The sequence below is a fragment of the Loxodonta africana genome, chromosome 8 (genome assembly GCF_030014295.1).
Source record: "Loxodonta africana isolate mLoxAfr1 chromosome 8, mLoxAfr1.hap2, whole genome shotgun sequence".
Taxonomy (NCBI): Eukaryota; Metazoa; Chordata; class Mammalia; order Proboscidea; family Elephantidae; genus Loxodonta; species Loxodonta africana.
The window spans coordinates 8,147,700-8,170,958 of record NC_087349.1 but is presented as its reverse complement, the minus strand read 5'-3'; the positions used below and the strand labels follow the sequence as shown (position 1 = coordinate 8,170,958).

The 23,259-nt window shown below is 44.4% G+C and overlaps 1 protein-coding gene across 1 annotated transcript in view; it reads left to right on the top strand.

The window, feature by feature from the left end:
* The window catches only part of MGAM2 (maltase-glucoamylase 2 (putative)), a 96,887-nt gene that overhangs the window by 69,126 nt on the left and 4,502 nt on the right, over positions 1-23,259 (top strand). The window contains exons 32-46 of the mRNA XM_064290360.1: positions 1,084-1,191; positions 2,703-2,765; positions 3,551-3,685; positions 5,573-5,657; positions 7,060-7,198; positions 7,990-8,123; positions 8,343-8,377; positions 8,474-8,590; positions 9,373-9,521; positions 9,638-9,722; positions 10,360-10,416; positions 10,857-10,981; positions 12,628-12,716; positions 21,436-21,485; positions 22,848-23,021. Of these exons, the coding sequence (XP_064146430.1) occupies positions 1,084-1,191; positions 2,703-2,765; positions 3,551-3,685; positions 5,573-5,657; positions 7,060-7,198; positions 7,990-8,123; positions 8,343-8,377; positions 8,474-8,590; positions 9,373-9,521; positions 9,638-9,722; positions 10,360-10,416; positions 10,857-10,981; positions 12,628-12,716; positions 21,436-21,485; positions 22,848-23,021 (1,545 nt within the window). The remainder of the gene's footprint in view (positions 1-1,083; positions 1,192-2,702; positions 2,766-3,550; positions 3,686-5,572; positions 5,658-7,059; positions 7,199-7,989; positions 8,124-8,342; positions 8,378-8,473; positions 8,591-9,372; positions 9,522-9,637; positions 9,723-10,359; positions 10,417-10,856; positions 10,982-12,627; positions 12,717-21,435; positions 21,486-22,847; positions 23,022-23,259) is intronic.

Here is a 23,259-nt window from a genome sequence, read left to right as displayed (position 1 = left end):
TTCGGTACCAGCCAAACACTTAACAACTGTGCCATCAGGGCTCATATGTGTGTGTGTGTGTATGTGTGTGTGTGTGTATGTATATATATAAATTAGTTGATTAAGGTAATGTTCTTATAGGGCTTTTATTCTAGTGGGAGAAGACAGCCAACAAATAAACATAAAACAGGGTCATTTTGATGGTGATAATTTATGTGGCAGTTGTGTAAACGGACACTACGGCAGAGAGTAACTGGGCAGGTGTGGGGTGAGATGAACAGGGAAAGTTACTTTAGATAGACAAGTCAGGACACAGAACAGAAGAAACTTTCATGTTCTTGAGGAATGTTGCCATCACACCCTGGAAACTCAGTAAATCGGCTTTCTCCTTGTAGATGACTGTGCCATTGGAAAACCACACATGCTGTGCCGTGTTCTATTTCTACAGTATTTATTATTATTATTATTTCATTTATATATCTTTGGGTGGTTATTTTCTATAACATAGAAATACACCACCATTTATTGACACAGGTTCTTATTCCCGGTGAAAGCAATTACTCTCCATAACGGGGCTAGATCTTGTGTTGGGTACCTGGGACTCCCTTCCGTTGGGTGTAGTGGTTAAGCACTTGGCTGCTAACCCCAGGTTCAGCAGTTCAAACCCACCAGCCACTGTGTGGGAGAAAAATGTGGCAGTCTGCTTCCACAAAGATTACAGCCTTGGCAACCCTATGGAGGCAGTTCCACTCTGTCCTACAGGGTCTCTACAAGTCAGAATCGACTTGACAGCAATGAGTAATAGTAATAGTAATGAGTGGACGTAAGAAAAATTATCCACAGTCTTTGGTACTGAGGATGCCCTGGAGGCGCAGTGGTTAAGAGCTACAGTTGCTAACCAAAAGGTGGGCAGTTGATTCTACCAGGCGCTCTAAGAAAACCCTATGCGGCAGTTCTCCTCCGTTCTATAGGGTCGCTATGGGTCGAAAATGACTTGGCAGCAGCAGGTTTGGTATCGATGCTCATAGTTTGTTCAAATTTTGGAAAGGACGTTTCTTGTTGATGTGTTTCCCACTTTTGCTGTTTTAAATTCCTTCCTGGCAGGACCCAGCCATTTCTGGCAATGAGACCGGGTATCTCCCTTTCACCAGGGGACAGGCAAACGACGTGTTCATCAAATGGCCTGGCAGCAATGACATTGTCTGGGGGAAGGTAAGGCTGGGGCGAAGGTTTCTGTCACTAATCAGCATCGCAATGTCTTGATTAAAAGATGCTCTCAATAAAGCCTGGACAAATATATCGGGCAATGAATAAATTACGAATGAGCAGGAATCTGTCTGAAGCTGATTAGCTCAGGAACATTACGAAAACCAAGGTCACGGGTCTTAGCCTCTGTTTGGCTTTGTTGTCTAGACATACTTTGATCTGCCCCCACCTGGTGCGTTCCAGCTGGCCATTTCACAAACGCAAGGAACCTTTTCGAGAATGACTCTGAAATCTGTGTCTCCCAGTCACCCACTAGCCCTCCTCTTTGACCCATGAGGCTTAATCAAGCTCTACATCTAAATCTAGTTCCCTGGGTGGCACAGTGGGTTTACACGCACTGTTAAACTAAAGGCTGGTAGTTTGAACCCACCCCAGCGGTGCCACAGAAGAAAGACCGGGCAATCTGCTTCCGTAAAGATCACAGTCCAGAAAACCCTGTGGGGTGCAGTTCTACTCTGACACACATGGGCTCGCCGTGAGTCAGCAACTAACAACAACATATCTAAATCAACCACTAAGTTGTACAGCTCCTTCCCTCCCCTCCTTTAATTCCTTCAGGGGACCTCAGTTCTCATCCTTGTGTTTCTGATTGATAACATCTGCATGGTAGGTAGACTCCTTGACCCCTGAGGAGGGGACTCAGACTCCGTTCTCTTGATATACCTCACTGCTTCCTGTTGCTTGGGGCACATGTCATGCTCACTGCGCCTTGAATGTTGCTTTCTCAGCTTAGCCAAATAATATCTGCACTTCAGGAACCACCTTAAATCTTACCCCTGCAAAGCCTTCCGTGACTGGTTTAGCTCTCCCTATTTCTCCCTTGTCTGTACTGTAACTTCCAGAAGGCATAGCATACAACCAGGTCCTCACCTTGCCATCTACGAACTCTTAGAAAACAGCGACTATTTCTTACTTAAAGCTCCATAGACACAAAACCTGGAATAGTGCCTGGCACACAGTAAGTGCCCAATAAGTGTTTACTGCATGAACCAGTTAATAAATGCGTGTGGTTATTACCATGGATTTTGTAAGGCTCTAAAGACTGGGCCCCCAATACCTCCATGAACAGTGACTGGAATTCAGTCTTATTTCTCTAGAGTCACACTTCATGGTTATTATTTGTAGAGAGAATTTTGTTCCAGGGTCCATGACTGGTCGATCAGAAAGGCAAGTAACCACTTGAAAGGAGATTGTTTGGAAGATATGTTTAAAATGGACTAAGTCAATCTTAAGTTTGAAAATGAGATTTTGGAAATGAGTCAAGAGATGGAATGAGTTGAGAGGCCCGAGCTCCTTCCACCTGACAGCGTTTCTTATATTTGCCTTTACAATTTAATTAATGACCGAGATACCCAAGCGTTTTCTGGAGATGCAAAACATCAGAGTCTGATGTGAAGCATCTCACTGTTGTGTGTGCAGCACCTTTGAAGGTTCTGACCTTTCTTCTTCTGCTCCAGGCATGGCCGGATCTGCCCAACGTTAGCGTGAATGGGTCCCTGGACCAGGAGACTCAGGTGAAGGTACAGTTGTCCACATTGCCCCAAATATCCAGATACTTGGGCGTTTGATCCTGGTGTTAAGTACCTTTAATCTGAGTGTGCTTATCAGCGGGTAAATTACTGGAGAGAGAGGTGGTCAAATAGAAGACTCGACCAACAACTACAGTGGAAATGTGTACCAGGAAATCACAAATGAAATCCCTCCACATGAGTGCCTTTAATGGGTTGTGTTTTGTTTGAAGCTGAAGTTGCTTGAAAAACAATGAACCAAAGTCTAGAATATGTTCAGCGAAGAGGTATCCATTCTGAACAGACTGGGTTTTAATGAATTGTCTACATGCGACAGAAAACACGAGCCCCTTCGAAGGAGTAATGCCTTGATCTCAGCACTGGCTAGTACTCAAACAGCCAGGGCATTTGGCATCTCCTGGATTCCATAGCTCCTTCTTCCCTGGACAACTGGTCCATGTAGAAAAGCCTTTTGTATCTCTGAACTTCAATGGTTCGGGCAGTAACTGCTAATTTTCCAGTTCTCATGATTAAACGCCCAGTTATAAAACAAATCCCATAAGACTCTCCAGTAAAATAAGACCTTCTTCTAGGAAAATAAAAAATGTGACCTGCCTTCCCTGGTTTCTTTGTGTCCCAGTAGACGGGGGTGGCAGCAGACCTGAGGTTAGGTCAGGGAAGGAGGACCTGTGCTTGGCCCAGCTGCCTGCCCAGCAGTCTTTCCCGGCCCCGGACCCCCTGGACCCCCTCCCTGGGCAGGCTGAGACCCACCTTGAGTGTATGTGTTACTCTCCCAGCTGTACAGGGCCCACGTGGCATTTCCTGACTTCTTTCGCAACAGCACAGTTGCATGGTGGAAGAAAGAAATTCAAGAGCTCTATGAAAACCCTCGAGAGCCAGAGAACAGCTTGAAGTTTGATGGGCTGTGGCTTGTAAGTGCAACCCTGGTTGTTTTTCTTTGGAAATATTGGCGACCAGAAGGAGAGCAATCTAGAAACTAGCACAGAGCAGGGGCTAAGGCTGCAGGGATGCAAGGGAGGGGTGCTGCTACAGAAGGGAGGTGCTGGGAGATTACTGTGGGCCTACTGGGCAGTGGTGGTGGGTTACTGGGTTTGGAGCCCATGGAGGAGATGCTGCCAGGACAACAGGAAGGGGAGAAATACTCTGGTTCTTCTCCTCCTCCTCCCACCCCAGTGCCTCCCATTGGCCACACCTACCCAGAAGCCAATGGGAGGGGAGCCTGAGAGCCCCTCCCCATACAGAACAGACCTGGGGCAGGCAGGAGTAAAGCTGAGGGCCAGCGAACCTTCCCACCGGCCAGGTACCAAGGCTCTGGGGAGCTCATGAGGCCTGTGCCTATGAACACCTTCTGTCCAGGTGTGATGTACACATCCATGGGCTCAAGAGCAGAACTTCCTGAGAACCTCTAGGACAAACGTCCTTATTCTTAGAGACTGTATAGGACAGAATAAAGTTGCCCCATAGGATTTCCAAGGCTGTAATCTTTACCATAGCAAACTGCCACATTTTTCCCCCATAGAGCAGCTGGTGGGTTTGAACCACTGACCTTTCTGTTAGCCACTGCTAGGATTCCTAAGACTCTCCTACTGGCCTTTCTAGGGAATGGGAACATGTCAATGTCCTGATTTCCCTCCCCTCTGTCCAGTGGCCTGAATCTTGAGTATGGTCTAGGCCAGCTCTGCAGAACTGCTGGGGTCCGGGCAAGGCTGTAAGAAGCTCAGGACTCACCTAGCAACACACTGTAGGGCTGCTGCCAGCCCCGGGGCCTGCCTGGCCATGCACCTTCAGGATAGCTAGGCGCGGTGCAGACACAGGGAAGAGCTTAACCCCAAGAGGCAAGTCCGAAGTGAGGACACCGGGCAGCTTGGAGGAACGAGAGATCCTCGCAGCTCCGGGCTCTTTGTTCTAGTGAGGGGAAAATTATAACGGAGGAACTAAGACAGTGACTAATTCCCTGAACACTTGTGTTTGCCTTTAGCATATGCTGTTTAAGACAGTCCAATATACAAGACGTAAACTTCTCCATTGATAAGTAAGTAGGCAGGGAATGTTCACCTCAGGAGTTCTTACTCCTTGCATTTAAGTAATAAATTTCCCCTAAGCACCATTTGTTTCCAAGTTACCGACAGCTTTCCAGAAATGCATCTCCTGCAGAAAGTGAGGAGCTACCTCCTTGTCCTGGGCCTTTGCCAACGTCAGAATTAGTTCAAGCTCTTGGGCTGAGAAAGGGTAGGGGGAGATACTCCTGACCCTTGGCCACAGGGAACGGTGAACAGCCCACATGTGGAAAGCAGCAATGAGCTTCTTGTGTGGGGGGGTGAAGCAAAAGGGGTTTCCTTAGGCTCTGGGTCCAGCACAGCCTCAACACTTTGCCGATATGAAACAATCCTCACAAGCTTAAAAATGCCGAGTAAGCTAAACCAGGGCCTGTGGAGTCAGCCCCAGCTCCTGAGACCAGGAGTGGCAGAGCACAACTGTGCTCCTTGGGGTTTCCAGCAGCTGATTCTCAGACGTAGGTCACCAGGCCTTTCTTCTGCGGCGCTTCTGGGTGGACTCAAACCTCCAACTTTTGGTTAGCAGTCAGCCAAGCACACGAACCATGTGCACCGCGAGGCGTTTACGACGCCCCCACACCCCGCCCACACGTTCGCTTACAGTCCATTTGGGTGTGTCCCTGGGGTTAAAATTCTGCCTCGAGCTGGTGTGAGGCTTCTATACAACCCCGCTACCTGCCTGAGCTCAGCATAAAGGCTGTATGGCCCTGATGTCATGGAATCTTCTTTGCTAATTCACTTCAGGATATGAACGAGCCGTCAAGCTTTGTGGATGGATCTGTCAGTGGCTGCCAGGATCGCGTTCTGAATAACCCGCCCTACATGCCGTGTATGTACAATAGTTACTATGTCCAGTCATTTCCCGGCCCCCAAACCTTGAAGGTGGCCTCTTACCGTCAAAGTGAAGGCTAATGTTGGAGACAGGACACTCACTCGCAGACTTGGCGTAAAACCCGATAGAAGGATATTGAGTAAGTGGGAGGAAGTGCATTACTACTAAGCAGGCATGATGAGGTATGGGAGAAACCAAGCAGACAGGGGGCATCTGGTTACCTCGGTGACCAGAAACCGATTTCTAAAACTTTCAGCAATCCCCTTCTCTCTTTCTCTCTCTCCTTCCTCCTCTTTCTCTCTCTCTCTCTCTTTCTCTCCCTCCCCTCCCTCCCTCTCTCTCTGTATCTCTCTCCTTCTCTCTTTCCTTTCTCCTCCTCCTCTCTCTGTATCTATTTCTCTCCTTCTCTCCCTCCCCTCCTGTATCTCTCTCCTTCCTCCTCCTCTCTCTCTATCTCTCTCCGTCTTTCCCTCCTTCCCTCTCTCTCTTTCTTGATTAGAGAATGAGACCTAGCCCCTGCCTCTCCCTGCCCATGTTCGGAGACACAACATGAAGGATACCAGCTGGCCGGACCATAGTGCAAACAGGAACAGAGACTCATAGGGCGTTAGGATGGAAGGGGACGGGCCCTCTCCCCTTCCAGAGGCCCAGAGTAAAGTGACCCACTCCCCAAAGCTCTGCACGGGTCATTAGTGAGACAGGATCTAGAACACAAGTCGCCACTGCTTAGTAATGCCCTCACTCACTCATTCACTCGTTCCTATTCTCTTTCCTCTCTTAATTCAGTATTTTATGTGTCAGGAGGTGTCAGGAGGTGCTGACAAATGGAGAGAGATTGGAGACAGGAACAGAGTTGGTTGAAAGGGGATCTATTCCCTTCAGAAGATCACCATCTAGTGGGAGAGACAGACGTGACAAGGGAGTGGGTTGTGTTGCTACTTGGGCTGTGATGTCCTCTGTTGCTGTCCATTTGATTCCAACTCCCAGCGACCCCACGTGTGCCAGAGTAGAAATGCCCCATAGGGTTTCCAAGGTTGTGACCTTTCGGAAGCAGGTCACCAGGCCATGCTTCCGTGAAACCTCGGGGCGGGGGGAGGTTAGAACCACCAACCTTCCAACCTTTCTGCTGGCAGTCAAGTGCTTAACTGTTTGCACTGCCCGAGGAGCCACTGGGCTATGATGATGCTGGAGCAAAAAGGAGGGTGTTTCTCCCAGCACCACACCCTGTCCTCACCCTCATCAGTTACAAAGCCACCAAATGTGCATTGGGTGGGCTAAAATGGGACCTGTTACTGGTAACAGAATTGCTGATTGAAATCAGGAAAAACAGAGAATGGTGAGCACTTCTAGTGAATGTGCAAGTCGCGTCACTGCGGTAATAACTAAAATCTCCCCTCAGCTCTGGAGTCCAGGGACGCAGGCCTGAGCAACGGGACGCTGTGCATGGAGAGCCAGCAGGTGCTGGCAGACGGCTCCCTGGTGCGGCACTATGACGTGCACAGCCTGTACGGCTGGGCCCAGGCCAGGCCCACCTACGAGTGAGTGTGCCCTTGACATTGTCATTGACTCTGCGTGCAAAAGGGGCCCAGCTGTGTGAGGGGTGGCAAAGCACAGTGAGCACGGCTGCAAAGCTGTCCTTCCTCTCAATTCCAGCTCTTCCCCTCTCTCTTTAAATGATCTTTGACATGTTATCTGCCTTCTCTCAGGCTCGGTTTCCTTATTGTTAGAGAAGGGCAAGAAAACCTTCCTCATAAGGTTGTGAGACACGATGCTTGAGAGTGGGCAGAATGACCCTGGACGGAGGGATTGCCCAGTAGGTGCCAGTCCTACCTCCCCACCTCCTTTACCTCCATGTAAACCAAAACCAAAACTGTTGCCTGTTGAGCAGATTCCAACCTGTAGTGTGACCCTGTAGGACAGAATAAAACCATAGGGTTTCCAAGACTGTACCATTCACAGAAGCAGACTGCGCATCTTTCTTCCAAGGAGTGGCTGGTGGATTCAAATCACTGACATTTCAGTTACCAGCTACATGCTTAACCACTGCGCCACCAGGGCTCCTCACCTCCATGTAGACAACGCATTAATTAGATGTTTTAAATAAAGGAAGTCCTCATTTTGGGTGCTGATATACCTGCGGCTGTCCTCCTGGAAGCTCACTGGGCTTCTTAGCATCCCTTGTGGATGGTGGATCCTCTCAGGGAGGAGCTCCCGGCCACAGAAGGAGGGCCTGCTGCCTTTGCTCAGGCTGCAGCTGCTTTCTCTGTCAAGTGCCCTGGTGTCCGTCCTCAAAGCCACTTCAGCTCACCTGCTCGTCCCCTCCACCCAGAGCTGTGCAAGAGGTGACAGGGCAGCGAGGCCTTATCATCACCCGCTCCACCTTCCCCTCCTCTGGCCGCTGGGCAGGACACTGGCTGGGAGACAACACGGCCGCGTGGGACCAGCTGAGGAAATCCATCATCGGTGAGGTGGCTCCTTCCCGGGGCATGCGGGCAGGGGGTGCTGGAGTGAGAGATGCAGTCAACACCCACACCCCACGGTGTGGGTGTCGGTTTACATGCATCTTTAGATATTTTCACTGGAAGTGGCCCTGGGGTCTCTATGGGGTACAGAAGAGGCAGGTGAAACACTCCCCTCCCGAGAGCGCTGCTTGTCCAACCCCGTGGTGTCTTCTCTTTGCAGGCATGATGGAGTTCAGCCTCTTTGGGATGTCCTATGTAAGTGGTACTGGGCCCTGCTAGTTACACAGCGCCATCTGAGGTGCCAGCAGCCCACAGGAGCCCCATCTCATGCCTGATGTTGCACCTTCTCAGACAGGAGCCAATATCTGTGGGTTCTTTGGAAACGCGGATTATGAGATGTGTCTCCGCTGGATGCAGCTGGGGGCCTTCTACCCCTTCTCCAGGAACCACAACACTGTGGGGACCAGGGTGAGACAGCTGTTCGCACCTCAAATCACTGCTTCTTGTCTTTAAAACACTGTATTTTAGAGCAACTTTGGGTTTACAGAAACACTGCATAAAAAGTACAGAGAGTTCCCACAGGCACCCCCCACCCACATACTCACACATACGGTGCCCCCATTATTAAAATCTTACATTCCTGTGAATGAGCCAATATTGATACACTGTTTATTAACTGAAGTCACAGTTCAGGTTAGGATTCAGTCTGCATTGTGCAGCCCTGTGGGCTTTGACAAAGCCACCGTTACAGTATCCTGCAGAATAGTGTCACCACCCTCACGAGTATCATACTTACATCCTGAGAAAAAGCTAAAATCACCAGAACCCCCATTTTGTGAAAAACCCAAAGAACTCTGAGCCCTAGAGTTGTCCATAATTCTTAGCAACATACTTTTCTTATCCCCTGGGAGGACAGTTCAGTGAGGAGAGACATTTGTTCAACTCCCCAGTGGGCTTGCATAGAAGAAGCCCCCCATCCACCCAAGATATGTCTGTGCTGCCTGGAGTCCTGTCTCTACACGCACACGGGGTCAAAGCCAGACCTGTGCAGGGACGTAGGAACTGGTGACAAAGAGGAGGCAGCAGAAGCTCTAGTTTGTAAGAAGGTGGTGGTGGAGGGACTGCGCTAGGAGAGAAGGGAGGAGGCAGGTGTAGCCCACAGTGGGGTATGTGTCGGCTGACCCTTTTCTGACACTGCATGGAGGGAATGATGGAGGAGGGACCTCTGAGTGTCCTCTTTTCTCCTTTAGAGACAAGACCCTGTGTCCTGGGACGCCACCTTTGAGAACATCTCCAGGAGTGCCCTGCAGACCAGATACACCCTGCTGCCATACCTGTACACCCTGATGCACAAGGCCCACGTCGAGGGCAGCACCGTCGTGCGACCCCTTCTCAACGAGTGAGTCTTGGCCCTTCCCATGAAATGGGGCTTGGTGTGTGGTAAACTACCCCCCCCACCCCACACACACAACAGGTGTGCCAGCAGGGGTGAGTGTTTCTCATGCATCATTTAAGGTTTGCAGATGATGTCACAACCTGGGAGATCGACCGTCAATTCATGCTTGGTCCTGCCATCCTGATTAGCCCTGTGCTGGAAAGTGTGAGTTCCTGTCATCATCAGAAACCCTCTAATCTCGTCATCGAGAATGCAGGAAGAGAGCCATAAAGACCACCTTGGCTGGCTCCCTGTTGCTGTTGTTGTTGGCTTTGAGTTGAAGGCAACTCATGGTAACCCCATGTGTGACTTAGTAGAACTGAGCTCCACAGGGTTTTCTCGGCTGTAATCTTTACAAAAGCAGATTGCCAGGCCTTTCTTCCATGGTGCCACTGGGTGGATTTGAACTAACAACCTTTAGGTTAGCAGTGGATGGCAAACTGTCTGCACCACCTAAAGACCAGTCCAGCTCCCTGCTGCCAGGCAAACCATGTCTGGTGACCTCTGAGGGTTTTTTTTTTTAAGATCTCCGTTAGTAAAATCTTCACAATCCCCTTTGATTTCTCATTTTAGAATTCTCTCAGCTGGTGCATTACAAAATTTGATTTTTTTTTAAATCCACCTTTCTGTGTGTTTGAAGAAGTGTTTCCTACCACTTTTTAAAATAAAACATCTCAAAATCTTGAAATCAGTAATAAAATTCCCTTTCTGATCTTAATTCTACTGAGAATGTTTTAAAAATCAAAATTAAGCTATTCTCTTAGTGACATATTCATAATGTCATATGGATTTTATGTTCCAGGGTGCCTTTGCCATCTCCGCTTACTTCCCCAGAGCCCGCTGGTATGACTACAGCTCGGTAAGAGCTCGCCTCTTGTTTTGTGGTTCCTTGAAGGCTAAGGAGGTGGCCAGGGCTTTCTCTTGACTTCCAGGTCCATGTTTTCCAGGGCAACACTGTCCAACCCCTTCAGCCCTGGCAGGGTTTGTATAAGTACAAGTTTACATAAAAGAGTAAATAGAGAAAACCTGGGCACCCATTTCACATTAGCCCCTCTCACTCCCCTCCCCCCATCTTTTCAGAGTGCCTTTTGAAAGGACTCCTTGATCCTTTACTGAATACACAGAAGTGACTGGGTTTCTAGAGGTTTTAGCAAAGCTGAGATCCAGACTTTCTCCCTAGGCTTGCGGTATTCTGCCAACTTTCCAACGTGCTTCCTGGAAGGAAGAACTAGTAAAAAAGCACGCACTCATTTCTTCTACCTGTTTGTCTCTACTCCTTGCTGATGTTCTCCCTTCCAGGAATCTGGTGAGGATTCGGCAGGTAAGTGGAAGACACTGGCGGCTCCCCTTGACCACATCAACCTTCACGTCAGAGGAGGCTACATCCTGCCCTGGCAAGAGCCTGCGATGAACACTCACTACAGGTGAGGACAAGCAGTTGCTGTCCAGTCAATTCTGAATCAGGGCGAGTCTCTGGGTGGTACAGATGGTTAACACACTCAGCCTCTAATCGAAAGGTTAGAGGTTCAAGTCCATCTAGAGGTGCCTTGGAAGAAAGGCCTGGTGATCTGCTCCAAAAAATCAGCTATTGGAAACCCTATGGGGCACATTTCTACTCTGACACACATGGTCGCCATGAGTCAGAATCAACTCAATGGCATCTGGTACTAGTACAGGTGAGAAGAGGCGACCTTCCAGGTGGCTGCTCTACCTTTGCCAAGGTTGTGTGGAGACATAAACCAAATTATAGAGAGGTTCCGTGGCTTTATTCTGCGACTGCCTTCTAAATTGGACCTGAGGGAGGATGGTTCCTGAAGTCAGTCTTGGGGAGATTTTTATCTTTAGGGCTGTGCCAAACATCTGGGGCAACAACTTGTCTAAGAACAGCACGTGTATCTTTTTCCACACTGTTAAAAATATTAAGACTCTTGATGAGTCTCTTGACCTGCGATGGCTACCCAGGGATTCAATACACATTCCCAGGTTTACTTGGGTCAACCCAAAAATATATGCCCCCCCACACATAACCACGCATAATAAAATATTTAGTAGAACATGTTATGTCAAGAGGGAGACACACAAAAAGGGTAACAAAAATTGAAAAGGAGAGAATTTACTTTCAGCCTTGTGTAAAGCCTGGTTCATATGAGAGACAGCTTTGAGCTAGGTCTTAAATAACAGCTAAGATTTGAATGTGTGAGGTCAGGGTAGAGAGATTGAGGGAAGATTAAAAAAATGAAGTGACTAAGGAGTTGGGTTTGGGGAAGAGTAAGTCATCAATTCCACTGGAGCATAGATAAAACCAAAAAACCAAACCCGTTGCCACTGAGCCGATTCCGACTCACAGTGACCCTATAGGACAGAGTAGAACTGCTCCATGAGGTTTCCAAGGAGTGGATGTTGGATTTGAACTGCCAACCTTTTGGTTAGCAGCTGAGCTCTTATCCACTGTGCCACCAGGGCTCCCTAGATAAGGGAGAGGGTAAAACAAACGGAGGTCAAAGAGGCTGGGATCAGGCCTTGGAGGGTGTTGAATGACAGGCTAAGGACTTTGGATTCTATTCTGTGGCAATCTGGAAGCTGCTAATGGGTTTTCTTCCTGAGGAATTCGTAACACGCCATACTGCATTGTGATGTGTGTGTATGTAAAGTACATATCCCTGCTTTTTGCAAGTTGAAATTGTACCAAACATGTCAATCAATTTTTTTCATTAACATTGAAGCATCTTGCATTTGATCTCATTTTACCTGCTTTTAGAACTTTATGTGCATATTTAATACATTACCCTTATTTATTATTTTTTAATGGATAAGTACTGTTTTCCATAGAGCCCTCGTGGTGAAGTAGCTAAGAGCTCAACTGCTAACCAAAAGGTCAGCAGTTCGAATCTACCAGTAGCTCCTTGGAAACCCTACGGGGCAGTTCTACTCTGTCATATGGGGTCACTATGAGTCGAAATCGACTTGACGGCAATGGGTTTGGTTTTTTTGGTTTATGTTTTCCACAGAAGCTGTCCTTCATTCTGACAGCCTATAATCCAGAGAAAAATATCTGTCTTTTTTCTGACAGTCGACAAAATTTTATGGGACTGACTGTTGCCTTGGACAGTGACAGGAAAGCTTATGGCCAGATGTTCTGGGATGATGGACAAAGCATTGGTGAGTACTGGAGAACATTCCAGAGTTCATGCACCTCCCTCATCCAGGAAAACCATAGCACAGAGCCTCAGCGCACAATCAGAGTGAACTGAAAATCTTACCTCTTTCTTTGCTGCTGTTAATAAGGAATGATGCTGGTAAGATTGTTGCAAATATTGCCTCTTTATATATCTATCACTCCCTGGGTGGCACATACAGTTAAGTGCTGGACTACTAACCAACCGGTTAGTAGTTCAAACCCAACCAGAGGCACCTTGGAAGACAGGCTTGGCGATCTACTTCTGAAAAATCACCTACTGAAAGCCCTGTGGAACACAGTTCTACTTTGACACACGTGAGGTCACCATGAGTTGGGATCGACTTGACAGCAACTGTTTGGTGGTGGTTGTTAATTATTAGAGACCAGATCCCCAGCTTTTCGGTTGAGGTGTTGGTGTTATGGATTTACCAGGATGGTCTATTGCCCCGGCTGATAAAACAGTGTGAAGGCAAATATGGAATTGACAATTTATTCATTTTCAATGGAAAATAGGCCTGGCTCTATTATTTGGGCCAGCCAACTGACCAGGTGTGCACCCTTTTTCTCATAAGTAGACTCACTCAGGAGACAAATTAGAGCTTGCAGAATTTCTTGGTGACTCAGAAGTGTTGCCAAAAGGAGTCTTGCATGGACAAAATGCTCCTTTGTATGCTTCCTTCCCTGCAGTACTGCCTGTCCTATGCTCCGCCTCCTGCCTTGGACAATTGATACTTGCCATTAAAAAATCAGGACACTTCAGGACACCCTCTTCCTCAGACATTGCTATACTGTCTGTTACCAACCAACTCTCATTTTTCAATACCTTTTACTGTGGACAAGAACACTGTGGGCAAGAACACTCTTATCTTGTAATATGTCATATTTTCTGAAATTATAGCTTATTTTTCACCAGTAACATCTTTAAAGGTTTCCTTTTTTTTAGTTTTCTTCCTTATAAAGGTAATATACTTTCATTTAAAAATAAAGGATTTTAAAGAAAGACAGAAAAATAATATACATAACCTCTTTTAATAGTTTTGCTGTATTGCCTTTTGTTTTTATATTAAAAAATGCTTAATTTTTTATAATCCTGAAAACTTACCACATATTTCCTGCTTATTTCCCCTTAGCACAATGACAGATGTTATTATACACTCTTTATTTTTTATTGCGCTTTAAGTAAACGTTTACAGCTCAAGTTAGTTTCTCAGACAAGATTTTATACATGCACTATTATCTGACCCTAGTTGCTATCCCTATAATGTGACAGCACACTCCTTCTTTCCACTTCGAATTTCCCGTGTCCATTCAACCCTCTCCTGTCCCTTTCTGCCTTCTCATCGTGCCTCCGGATAGGAGCTGCCTATTTAGTTTCATGTATCTACTTGATCTAAGAAGCATACTCTTCATGAGTGTCATTTTATGTCTCATAGTCCAGGTTAATCTTTGTCTGAAGTGTTGGCTTCAGGAATGGTTTCAGTTCTAGGTTGGTGGAGAGTCCGGAGGCCAGGTCTTCTGGGTTCCTCCAGTCTCAGTCAGACCATGAAGTCTGGTCTTTTTACTAGAATTCGAGTTCTGCACCCCACTTCTTTCCTGCTCTGTCAGGGACTCTCTGTTGTGGTCCATGTCAGGGTGGTCATTGGTGGTAGCCAGGTGCCATCTAGTTGTTCTGGTCTCAGGCTGATGGAGTCTCTGATTTATGTGGACCTTTCTCTTTCTTGGGCTCATATTTTCCTTGTGTCTTTGGTGTTCTTCATTCCCTTTTGCTCCAGGTGGATTGGGACAATTGACACATCTTAGATGGCTGCTCACTAGCTTTAAGACCCCAGACACCACTCACCAAAGTGGGAGGCAGAACATTTTCTTAATAAACTTTGTTATGCCAATAGACTTAGATGTCCCCTGAAACCATGGTCCCCAGGCCTCTGCCCCTGCTACTCTGTCCCTCCAAGTATTTGGTTGTGTTTAGGAAACTTCTGAGTGTTTGGTTTAGTCCAGTTGTGCTGACATCCTCTGTATTGTATTATATACTCTTTATAAACACCATTATGATGACCGTGATCCAGTGAGAGGATATACCACAATTTACCTAACTTTCTACATGTCCTGTCTGTAAAGGTTGTTTTCAGATGTTCTTGTGTTATAACCTCCTGACCCTCACCTGAAAACACCCCCTCCCACATAGCTAAAAAAAGCTAGCTCCATGCTAACCCTTGGTGGAATATTTCCTCAGCTTCTACGTTTAGTGTTCCTCAGATAGGCCATGATCATCCTGGTCAATAATTGTGACGCTATTGAGTTATTTTCTGACTGTACTCAAGATTGCCTGCCACAAGTGAAGCAACGAGAAGTTGCTTTCCTTTTTTCTTCTTTAATTGTGATTTAGGTGAAACTTTACAGAGTGTCTTAGTTACCTAGTGCTGCTATAACAGAAATAACACTAGCAAATAGCTTTAACAAAGAGAAATTTATTCTCTTACAGCCTAGGAGGCTAGAAATACAAATACAGAGTGCCACCTCCAGGGGATGGCTTTCTCTCTCTGTCACCTCTGGACGAAGGTCTTTGTCATCAATCTCCCCCTGGTCTAGGAGCTTCTCCACACAGGGACCCCAGGTCCAAAGGATGCGCTGTGCTCCCCGTGCTTCTTTCCTTCTTTCCTGGTGGTATGAGGTCCCCATGTCTCCCTGCTTGCTCCTCTCTTTTATATCTCAAAAGATACTGTCTTAAAATGAAACCTAATCTTGTAGAGTGAGTCCTGCCCCATTAACATAACTGCCGCTAATCCAACCTTATTAACATCATAGAGATAGAATTTATAACACAAAGGAAAATCACATCAGATGACCAAATTGTGGACAATCACACAGTACTGGGAATCATGGCCTAGCCAGGTTGACACATATTTTTGGGAGACACAATTCAATCCATGACACAGAGCAAATTAGTTTCTTATTCAACAGTTGATATATAAATTGTTTTGTGACATTGATTGCAATCCCCAGGATGTGTCAACACTCTCCTCTTCCACACCCCAATTCCCCGTTGCCATCTGTCCATTTTTGCTGTCCCTTCCTGATTTCTTGTCTTTGCTTTTAGGAGTTTCCATGTGGTCTCATATACCTGATTAAACTAAGAAGCATGTTTCTCACGCGTGCTATAGGACTTCATACTTGGTAAAGTAGAGGGTCATCAAAAAAGAGAAAGACTCACAAGGAGATGGATTGACACAATGGCTACAACAATGGGCTCAAGCATAACAATGATTGTGAGGATGAAGCAGGACTGGGTGGTGTTTCATTCTGTTGCACACAGGGTCACTAGGAGTCGGAACCGATTCAACGGCATCTAACGACAATGATCTTTGGCTGAAGGGTGAACTTTGGGAGTGGCTTTAGTTCTGAGTTAAAAGAGTGTCAGGGGACCATCATCTTGGGGGTTCTTGCAGTCTCTGTCAGACCAGTAAATCTGATTTTTTTTTTTTTGTGGATTTGAATTTTGTTCTACATTTTTCTCCCACTCTATCTGAGACCCTCTATTGTGATCCCTCTCAGAGCAGTTGGTGGTAGTAGCCAGGCACCATCTAGTTCTTCTGGGCTTGGGCTGGTGGAAGCTGTGCCACTTATGGTCCGTTAGGCATTTGGACTAATCTCTCCCTTGTGTTTTTGATTTTCTTCATTCTGCTTTGCTCTGGATGGAATGGGACCAGTAGATGTATCTTAGATGGCCGCTAGAAAGTTTTTAAGATCCCAGATGCTACTCACTGAAGTTGGATGTAGAGCATTCTCTTTATGAGCCCTGTAATGCCAATTGACCTAAATGACCCTTGCGACCACGGTCCCCAGCCCTCAGCCCCAGTAACTCAGTCCCTCAGGGTGTTTGGATGTGTCTATGAAGCTTCTACGACTTTGCCTAGGTCAAGTTGTGCTGTCTTCCCCTATATTACATACTGTCCTTCCCTTCCCCAAAGTTAACACTTATCTGTGATCTAGTTAAGGATTTCCCCTCCCTGACCCTCCCCTCCCTCGTAACCATCAAAACTTGTTTCTTTCTGTGTGTAAAAATTTCTTGAGTTTTTATAATAGTGGCCTCATACAGTATTTGTCCTTTCGTGATTGACTTATTTCACTCAGCGTGATGCCCTCCAGATTGATCCATGTTGTGAGATATTTTGCAGATTCATCACTTTTCTTTATCATTGAGTAGTATCTCATTCTAGGTATGTACCGTAATTTGTTCATCCATGCATCTGTTGATGGGCACTTAGGTTGTTTTCATCTTTTTGCTATTGTGAATAATGCTGCAGTGAACATGGGTGTGCACATGTTTATTCATGTGATGGTTCTTATTTCTCTAGGATATATTGCTAGGAATGGGATTGCTGGATCATATGGTATTTCTATGTCTAACTTTTTAAGGAAGCACCATATTGTTTTCCATAGTGGTTGTCCCACTTTACATTCCCACCAGCAGTGCATAGGAGTTCCAGTCTCCCCACAATCTCTCCAATACCTGTTATTTTCTGTTTTTTTGATTAGTGCCAGTAATGTTGGGGTGAGATAATATCTCACTGTAGTTTCAATTTGCATTACTCTAATGTCTAGTGAGAAACCCTGGTGGTGTAGTGGTTAAGAGCTACAGCTGCTAACCAAAGGGTTGGCAGTTCGAATCCACCAGATGCTCCTTGGAAACCCTACGGGAAAGTTCTACTCTGCCTTATATGGTTGCTATGAGTCAGAATCGACTTGACGGCAGTGGATTTGTTTTTTTGTTGTTGTTGTTTACTGTCTAGTGCTCAGGAGCATTTCCTCATGTGTCTGTTAGCCTGGATGTCTTCTTTGGTGAAATGTCTGTTCATATTCTTTGCCCATTTTTAATTGGATTGGATTATTTGTCTTTTTTGTTTTTGAGGTGTTGCAGTATCTAACAGATTTTTGAGATTAGACCCTTGTTGGATATGTTGCAGCCCCCAAATTTTTTTTCCCAGACTGTAGGTTCTCTTTTACTCTGTTGATGAGCATAAGTATTTACTCTTTCAGTTCTTTCTGAAAAGCTACTGAAAGAAGTAAAGGAAAAATCAAGCCTCAAGTTGCAATACTGAAAGATTCTACAGGGAAAATATTAAATGATGCAGGAGGCATCAAAAGAAGATGGAAAGAATACACAGTCACTATACCAAAAAGAATTGGTCAACATTAAACCATTTTAAGATGTAGCCTATGATCAGGAACCAATGGTACTGAAGGAAGAGATCTAAGTTGCACTGAAGGCACTGGCAAAAAAAAAAAAAAAAAACAAGGCTACAGGAATTGATGGAACACCAGTTGAGATGTTTCAACAAGCAGATGCAGCACTGGAAGTGCTCACTCGTCTATGCTAAGAAATTTGGAAGACAGCTACCTGGCCAACCGATGGGAAGACATCCATATTTATGCCAATTCCCAAGAAAGGTGATCCAAGTGAATGCAGAAATTATCAAACAATGTCATTAATATCACATGAAAGTAAAATTTTGCTGAAGATCATTCAAAAGTGGCTACGGCACTACATTGACAGGGAGCTACCACAAATTCAAGCCAGATTCAGAAGAGGCCGTGGAACCAGGGTTATCATTGCTGATGTCAGATGGATCCTGGCTGAAAGCGGAGAATATCAGAAAGATGTTTACCTGTGTTTTATTGACTATACAAAAGCATTCAACTGTGTTGATCATATCAAATTATGGATAACATTTTGAAGAATGGGAATTCCAGAACATTTAATTGTGCTCATGAGAAACCTGTACATAGATCAAGAGGCAGACATTCTAACAGAACAAGGGGACACTGTGTGGTTTAAAGTCAGGAGAGGCGTGCGTCAGGATTGTATTCTTTCACCATACTTATTCAATCTGTATGCTGAGCAAATAAGCCCAGAAACTGAACTATATGAAGAAGAACAGAGCATCAGGATTGGAGGAAGACTCATTAACAACCTGCATTATGCAGGTGACAGAACCTTGCTTGCTGAAAGTGAGGAGGATTTGAAGCACTTACTGATGAATAATAAAGACCATAGCCTTCAGTATGGATTACACCTCAACATAAAGAAAACAAAATTCTCACAACTGGACCAATAAGCAACATCATGACAAATGGAGAAATGATTGAAGTTGTCAAGGATTTCATTTTACTGGGATCCACAATCAACACCCATGGAAGCAGCAGTCAAGAAATCAAAGGATGCATTGAATTGGGCAAATCTGCTGCAAGAGACCTCTCTAAAGTATTAAAAAGCAAAGATGTCACCTTGAAGACTAAGTGCGCCTGACCCAAGCCTTGGTGTTTTCAAATGCCTCATATGTATTGGAAAGCTGGACAATGAATAAGGAAGATGGAAGAAAAACTGACACCTTTGAATTGTGGTGTTGCCAAAGAATATTGAATATACCATGTATTGCCAGAAGAATGAACAAATCCATCTCGGAAGAAGTATAGCCAGAATGCTCCTTAGAAGCAAGGATGGCATGACCACATCTCACATACTTTGGACATGTTGTCAGGAAGGATCAGTCCTTGGAGAAAGACATCATGCTTAGTAAAGTAGACGGTCAGTGAAAAAGAGGAAGAATCTCATTGAGATGGATTGACACAGTGGCTGCAACAATGGGCTTAAGCATAAAAAGGACTGTGAGGATGGCGCAAGACTGAGAAGTGTTTAGTTCTGTTGTACATAGATAGGGTCGCTATGAATTGGAACTGACTTGACAGCACCTAACAACAACAACAGCAAGTGTTTAATTTTTAGGAGCTTCCAGTTATCTAGTTTAACTTTTGGTGTTTGTGCATTGCTAGCTATTGTTTGTATCCTATTTAAGCTGTGTATTAAGTCCCCTAGTGTTGTCCCTATTTTTTTTTTCCATGATCTTTATAGTCTTAGGTTTTATATTTAGGTCTTTGATCCATTTTGAATTACTTTTTGAGCATGGTGTGAGGTACAGGTCCCGTTTCATTTTTTTTACAGATAGACATTCCATTTTGCCAGCAGCATTTATTAAAGAGACTGTCTTTTCCCCACTTTGGGCCTTTGTGAAAGATCAGCTGACCATAAAAAATATATGTATATGTGGGTGAATTTACACCTGGATTCTTAATTCTGTTCTATTGGTCTACTTGTTTGTCGTTGTACCGGTACCAGGCTGCTTTGACTGCTGTAGGTTCTGAGATCAGGTAGTGTGAGGCCTCCTACTTTGTTCTTCTTTTTCAATAATGCATTACTTAGCCGGGGCCTCTATCCTTTCCATATAAAGTTAGTGATTAGTTTTTCCATTACATTAAAGAATGCTGTTGGTATTTGGATTGGGATTGCATTATATCTGTAGATAGCTTTGGGTAGAATTGTCATTTTCACAATGTTGAGTCTTCCTACCCATGAACATGGCATGTTTTTTCATTTAGGTAGGTCTTGTTTGGTTTCTTGCAGTAGTGCTTTGTAGTTTCCTTTGTATAGATCTTTTACATCCCTGGTTAGATTTATTCCTAAGTATTTTATTTTTTTTAGGGACTATTACAAATGGTATTGCTTTCCTCGTTTCCTTTTTGTAGTTCTCTTTACTGGTGTAGAGGAATCCAACTGATTCTTTAATGTTTATCTTTCATCCTGATACTCTGCTGAATCTGTTAGTTCCAATAGTTTTCTTGCGGAGTTCTTTGGGTTCTCTATGTATAGTATCATATAGTCCACAAATAGGAATAGTTTTACTTCTTCCTTACCAATTTGGATGCCTTTTATTTCTTTTTCTTGCCTTATTGCTCTAGCTAGGATTTCCAGCACAATGTTAAATAGTAGTGGTGATAAAGGGCATCCTTGTCTTGTTCCTTTTCTCGGGGGGAATGCTTTTTGCCTCTCTCCATTGAGAATGATGTTGGCTTTTGGTTTTGTATAGATGCCCTTTATTATGTTGAGGAATTTCCCTTCTATTCCTATTTTGCTGAGAGTTTTTTATCAGGAATGGGCGTTGGACTTTGTCAAATGCCTTTTCTTCATTGAGCTGACCCTGTGATTCTTTTGTTTTATTTATATGGCGGATTACGTTGATTGATTTTCTGATGTTGAACCATCTCTACACACCTGTTATGAATCCCACTTGGTTGTGGTGTTTTTGTTTTAGTTTTCTTTTTTTTGATACAATGCTGAATTCTATTGGCTAGAATTTTGTTAAGAATTTTTGTGTCTATGTTCTCGACTCGATGGCAGTGGGTGGAGTGGGTTATGTTCATGAGAGATACTGGTTAGTAATTTTTTTTTTTTGGTGTCTTTGCCTGGCTTTGGTATCAGGGTTATGCTGGCTTCATAAAATGAATTCTGGGTATTCCTCCCTTTTCTGTGCTCGGAAGTAGTTTGAATAATACTATTATGAGCTCTTCTCTGAACGTTTGGTATAATTCTCCAGTGAAGCCATCCAGGCCAGGGTTTTTATTTGTTGGGACTTTTTTTTTCTTCTTCTTCTTCTTATCTGTTCAATCTCTTCTCTTGTTATGAGTCTGCTCCGATTTTCTATCTCAGTTGGTGTTAGTTTAGGTAAGTAGTGTGTTTCTAGAAGTTTGTCCATTTCCTCTAGGTTCTCCAAATTTGTTGGGGTGCAATTTTTCATGGTATTTTGCTGCAATCCTTTTTATTTCAGCTGGGTCTGTTGTAATGCCTTTTCATTTGCTTGATTGCAGATACCTATGAAAATGGAAACTATTTCTTGGCAAACTTTACAGCAGCACAGGTAAGACTATTTTATTGAATTTTATAAATCCTTTTCCAGTTAGCTACAGGTTGTTGTAGTTGTTAGGTGCTGTTGAGTCGATTCTACTCATAGCCACCCCATGTGACAGAGTAGAACTGCCCCATGGGATTTCCTAGGCTGTAATCTTTATGGGAACAGATTGCCACGGAGCTGCTGGGTAGGTTTTAGCTGTCCACATTTTGGTTAGCAGCCGAGTGCTCCTTAGCTACAGCCACCAGCACTCCTTAGCACAGATTAGCAATTATTGATTAACTGTATAAATATGATATCCCACATCTTAATAGGAGTTCCTCTGCCTTTACTGTTATAATTCATAACTGTTGATATTAAAATAGGGGTTGTGTGTTATGCACATTATTTTGCAATACATGGCTGATATAGCACTTGTCTTTTAAAATTTTATCAGCTAGAAAATGCATTCTCATCCCTAGAAAACATGTAATATGTTTAAGGACCAAATTTTCCCCAGCATTATAATTCCCTAGGTTGTCTGGAGTTCCATGTCCTTCCTAAGTCCTTCTCGCAGGGATTTTTTCCTTTCTCTGAGCACCCATAACAAATGTTCCTTGTGACTTTCATTTGGGCCTTACTCAGGTACCACTGCGATGAATCTCCCAATATTTTAACCCTTGTATTGATACTTAAGAGGATCCTTGGTGGCACAGTAGTTAAGCACTCAGCTGCTAACCGAATGGTTGGTGGTTCAAACCCACCAGTGGCTCTGTGGGAGAGATATGTGGCAGTCTGTTTCCATAAAGATTACCCATCACCATCGAGTTGATTCAGACTCATACAGCCTTGGAAACCTTACGAGGCAATTCTACTCTGTCCTATAGGATCACTACGAGTAGGAATCGACTTGGCAGCAATGGTTTTGCGTTTTTTATTGCTACTTAAGCAGTTCATGGTTTAGAGAAGTTTCTGTGTTTGTTGCAAACTGTCTTGAGTCTAGGAACTGTTTGTGCATGCTGTATTAAGTCACGTGATACTATGCACATGGACCGATGATTCAAACACTGTGTCATTTAGGTACATCTTCCAGATCCTCCTTTTTTTCATCTGTAAAAAAGAGGGTGACAATGTTTTCTTTTCAAAATCACCATAAGAATTAGCAGTGATACAGGTGAAGTGACTTTCGTAAGGTTGGTACATACACCTATTTTTTGTTATCATCAAAGTTATTAAAGATATACTTGGATAGTATGTCTTCATGAAGTATTTATTGAACACCAGCAAATCAGTATGACAAAAGTATTTGAGCTTTCATATCATTTTAAAATGGGGTGTAGCCTGTTAACAGATGAATTATGAGTTTTTTTTCTCTTTAAAAATCTTTTATAGGATAACTTGCAGATCCAGACCATACACAATAACTATTTGAGTGACTCAAATCCCCTGAAGGTTGGCTATATTAGGATCTGGGGGATGAAATCTGCTTATGTGACAGAAGTCAAGATCACCCATGACAACCAGCAATTCACAGAGACAAACTTCAGGAGTGACCCTTATAGTCAGGTACATCTCCAAGGAATGGCATCTCATCATAAGAAAATTTAATTCTTCTGCAATGTTTACTTATATTGGAAATGTTAGAGATATGTGCAATAGATATATCCCCCAAAAGTTACAAGTGTTGAATCACTGTTGTAAAATGCACATTTGTGGTTCTCTGCATGTGGTCCAGAGATCAATAATTAATGTTCTGAGATCAATAATCAATGTTCTGATGAGGTCCTTTCATGTGTTTCCCAAA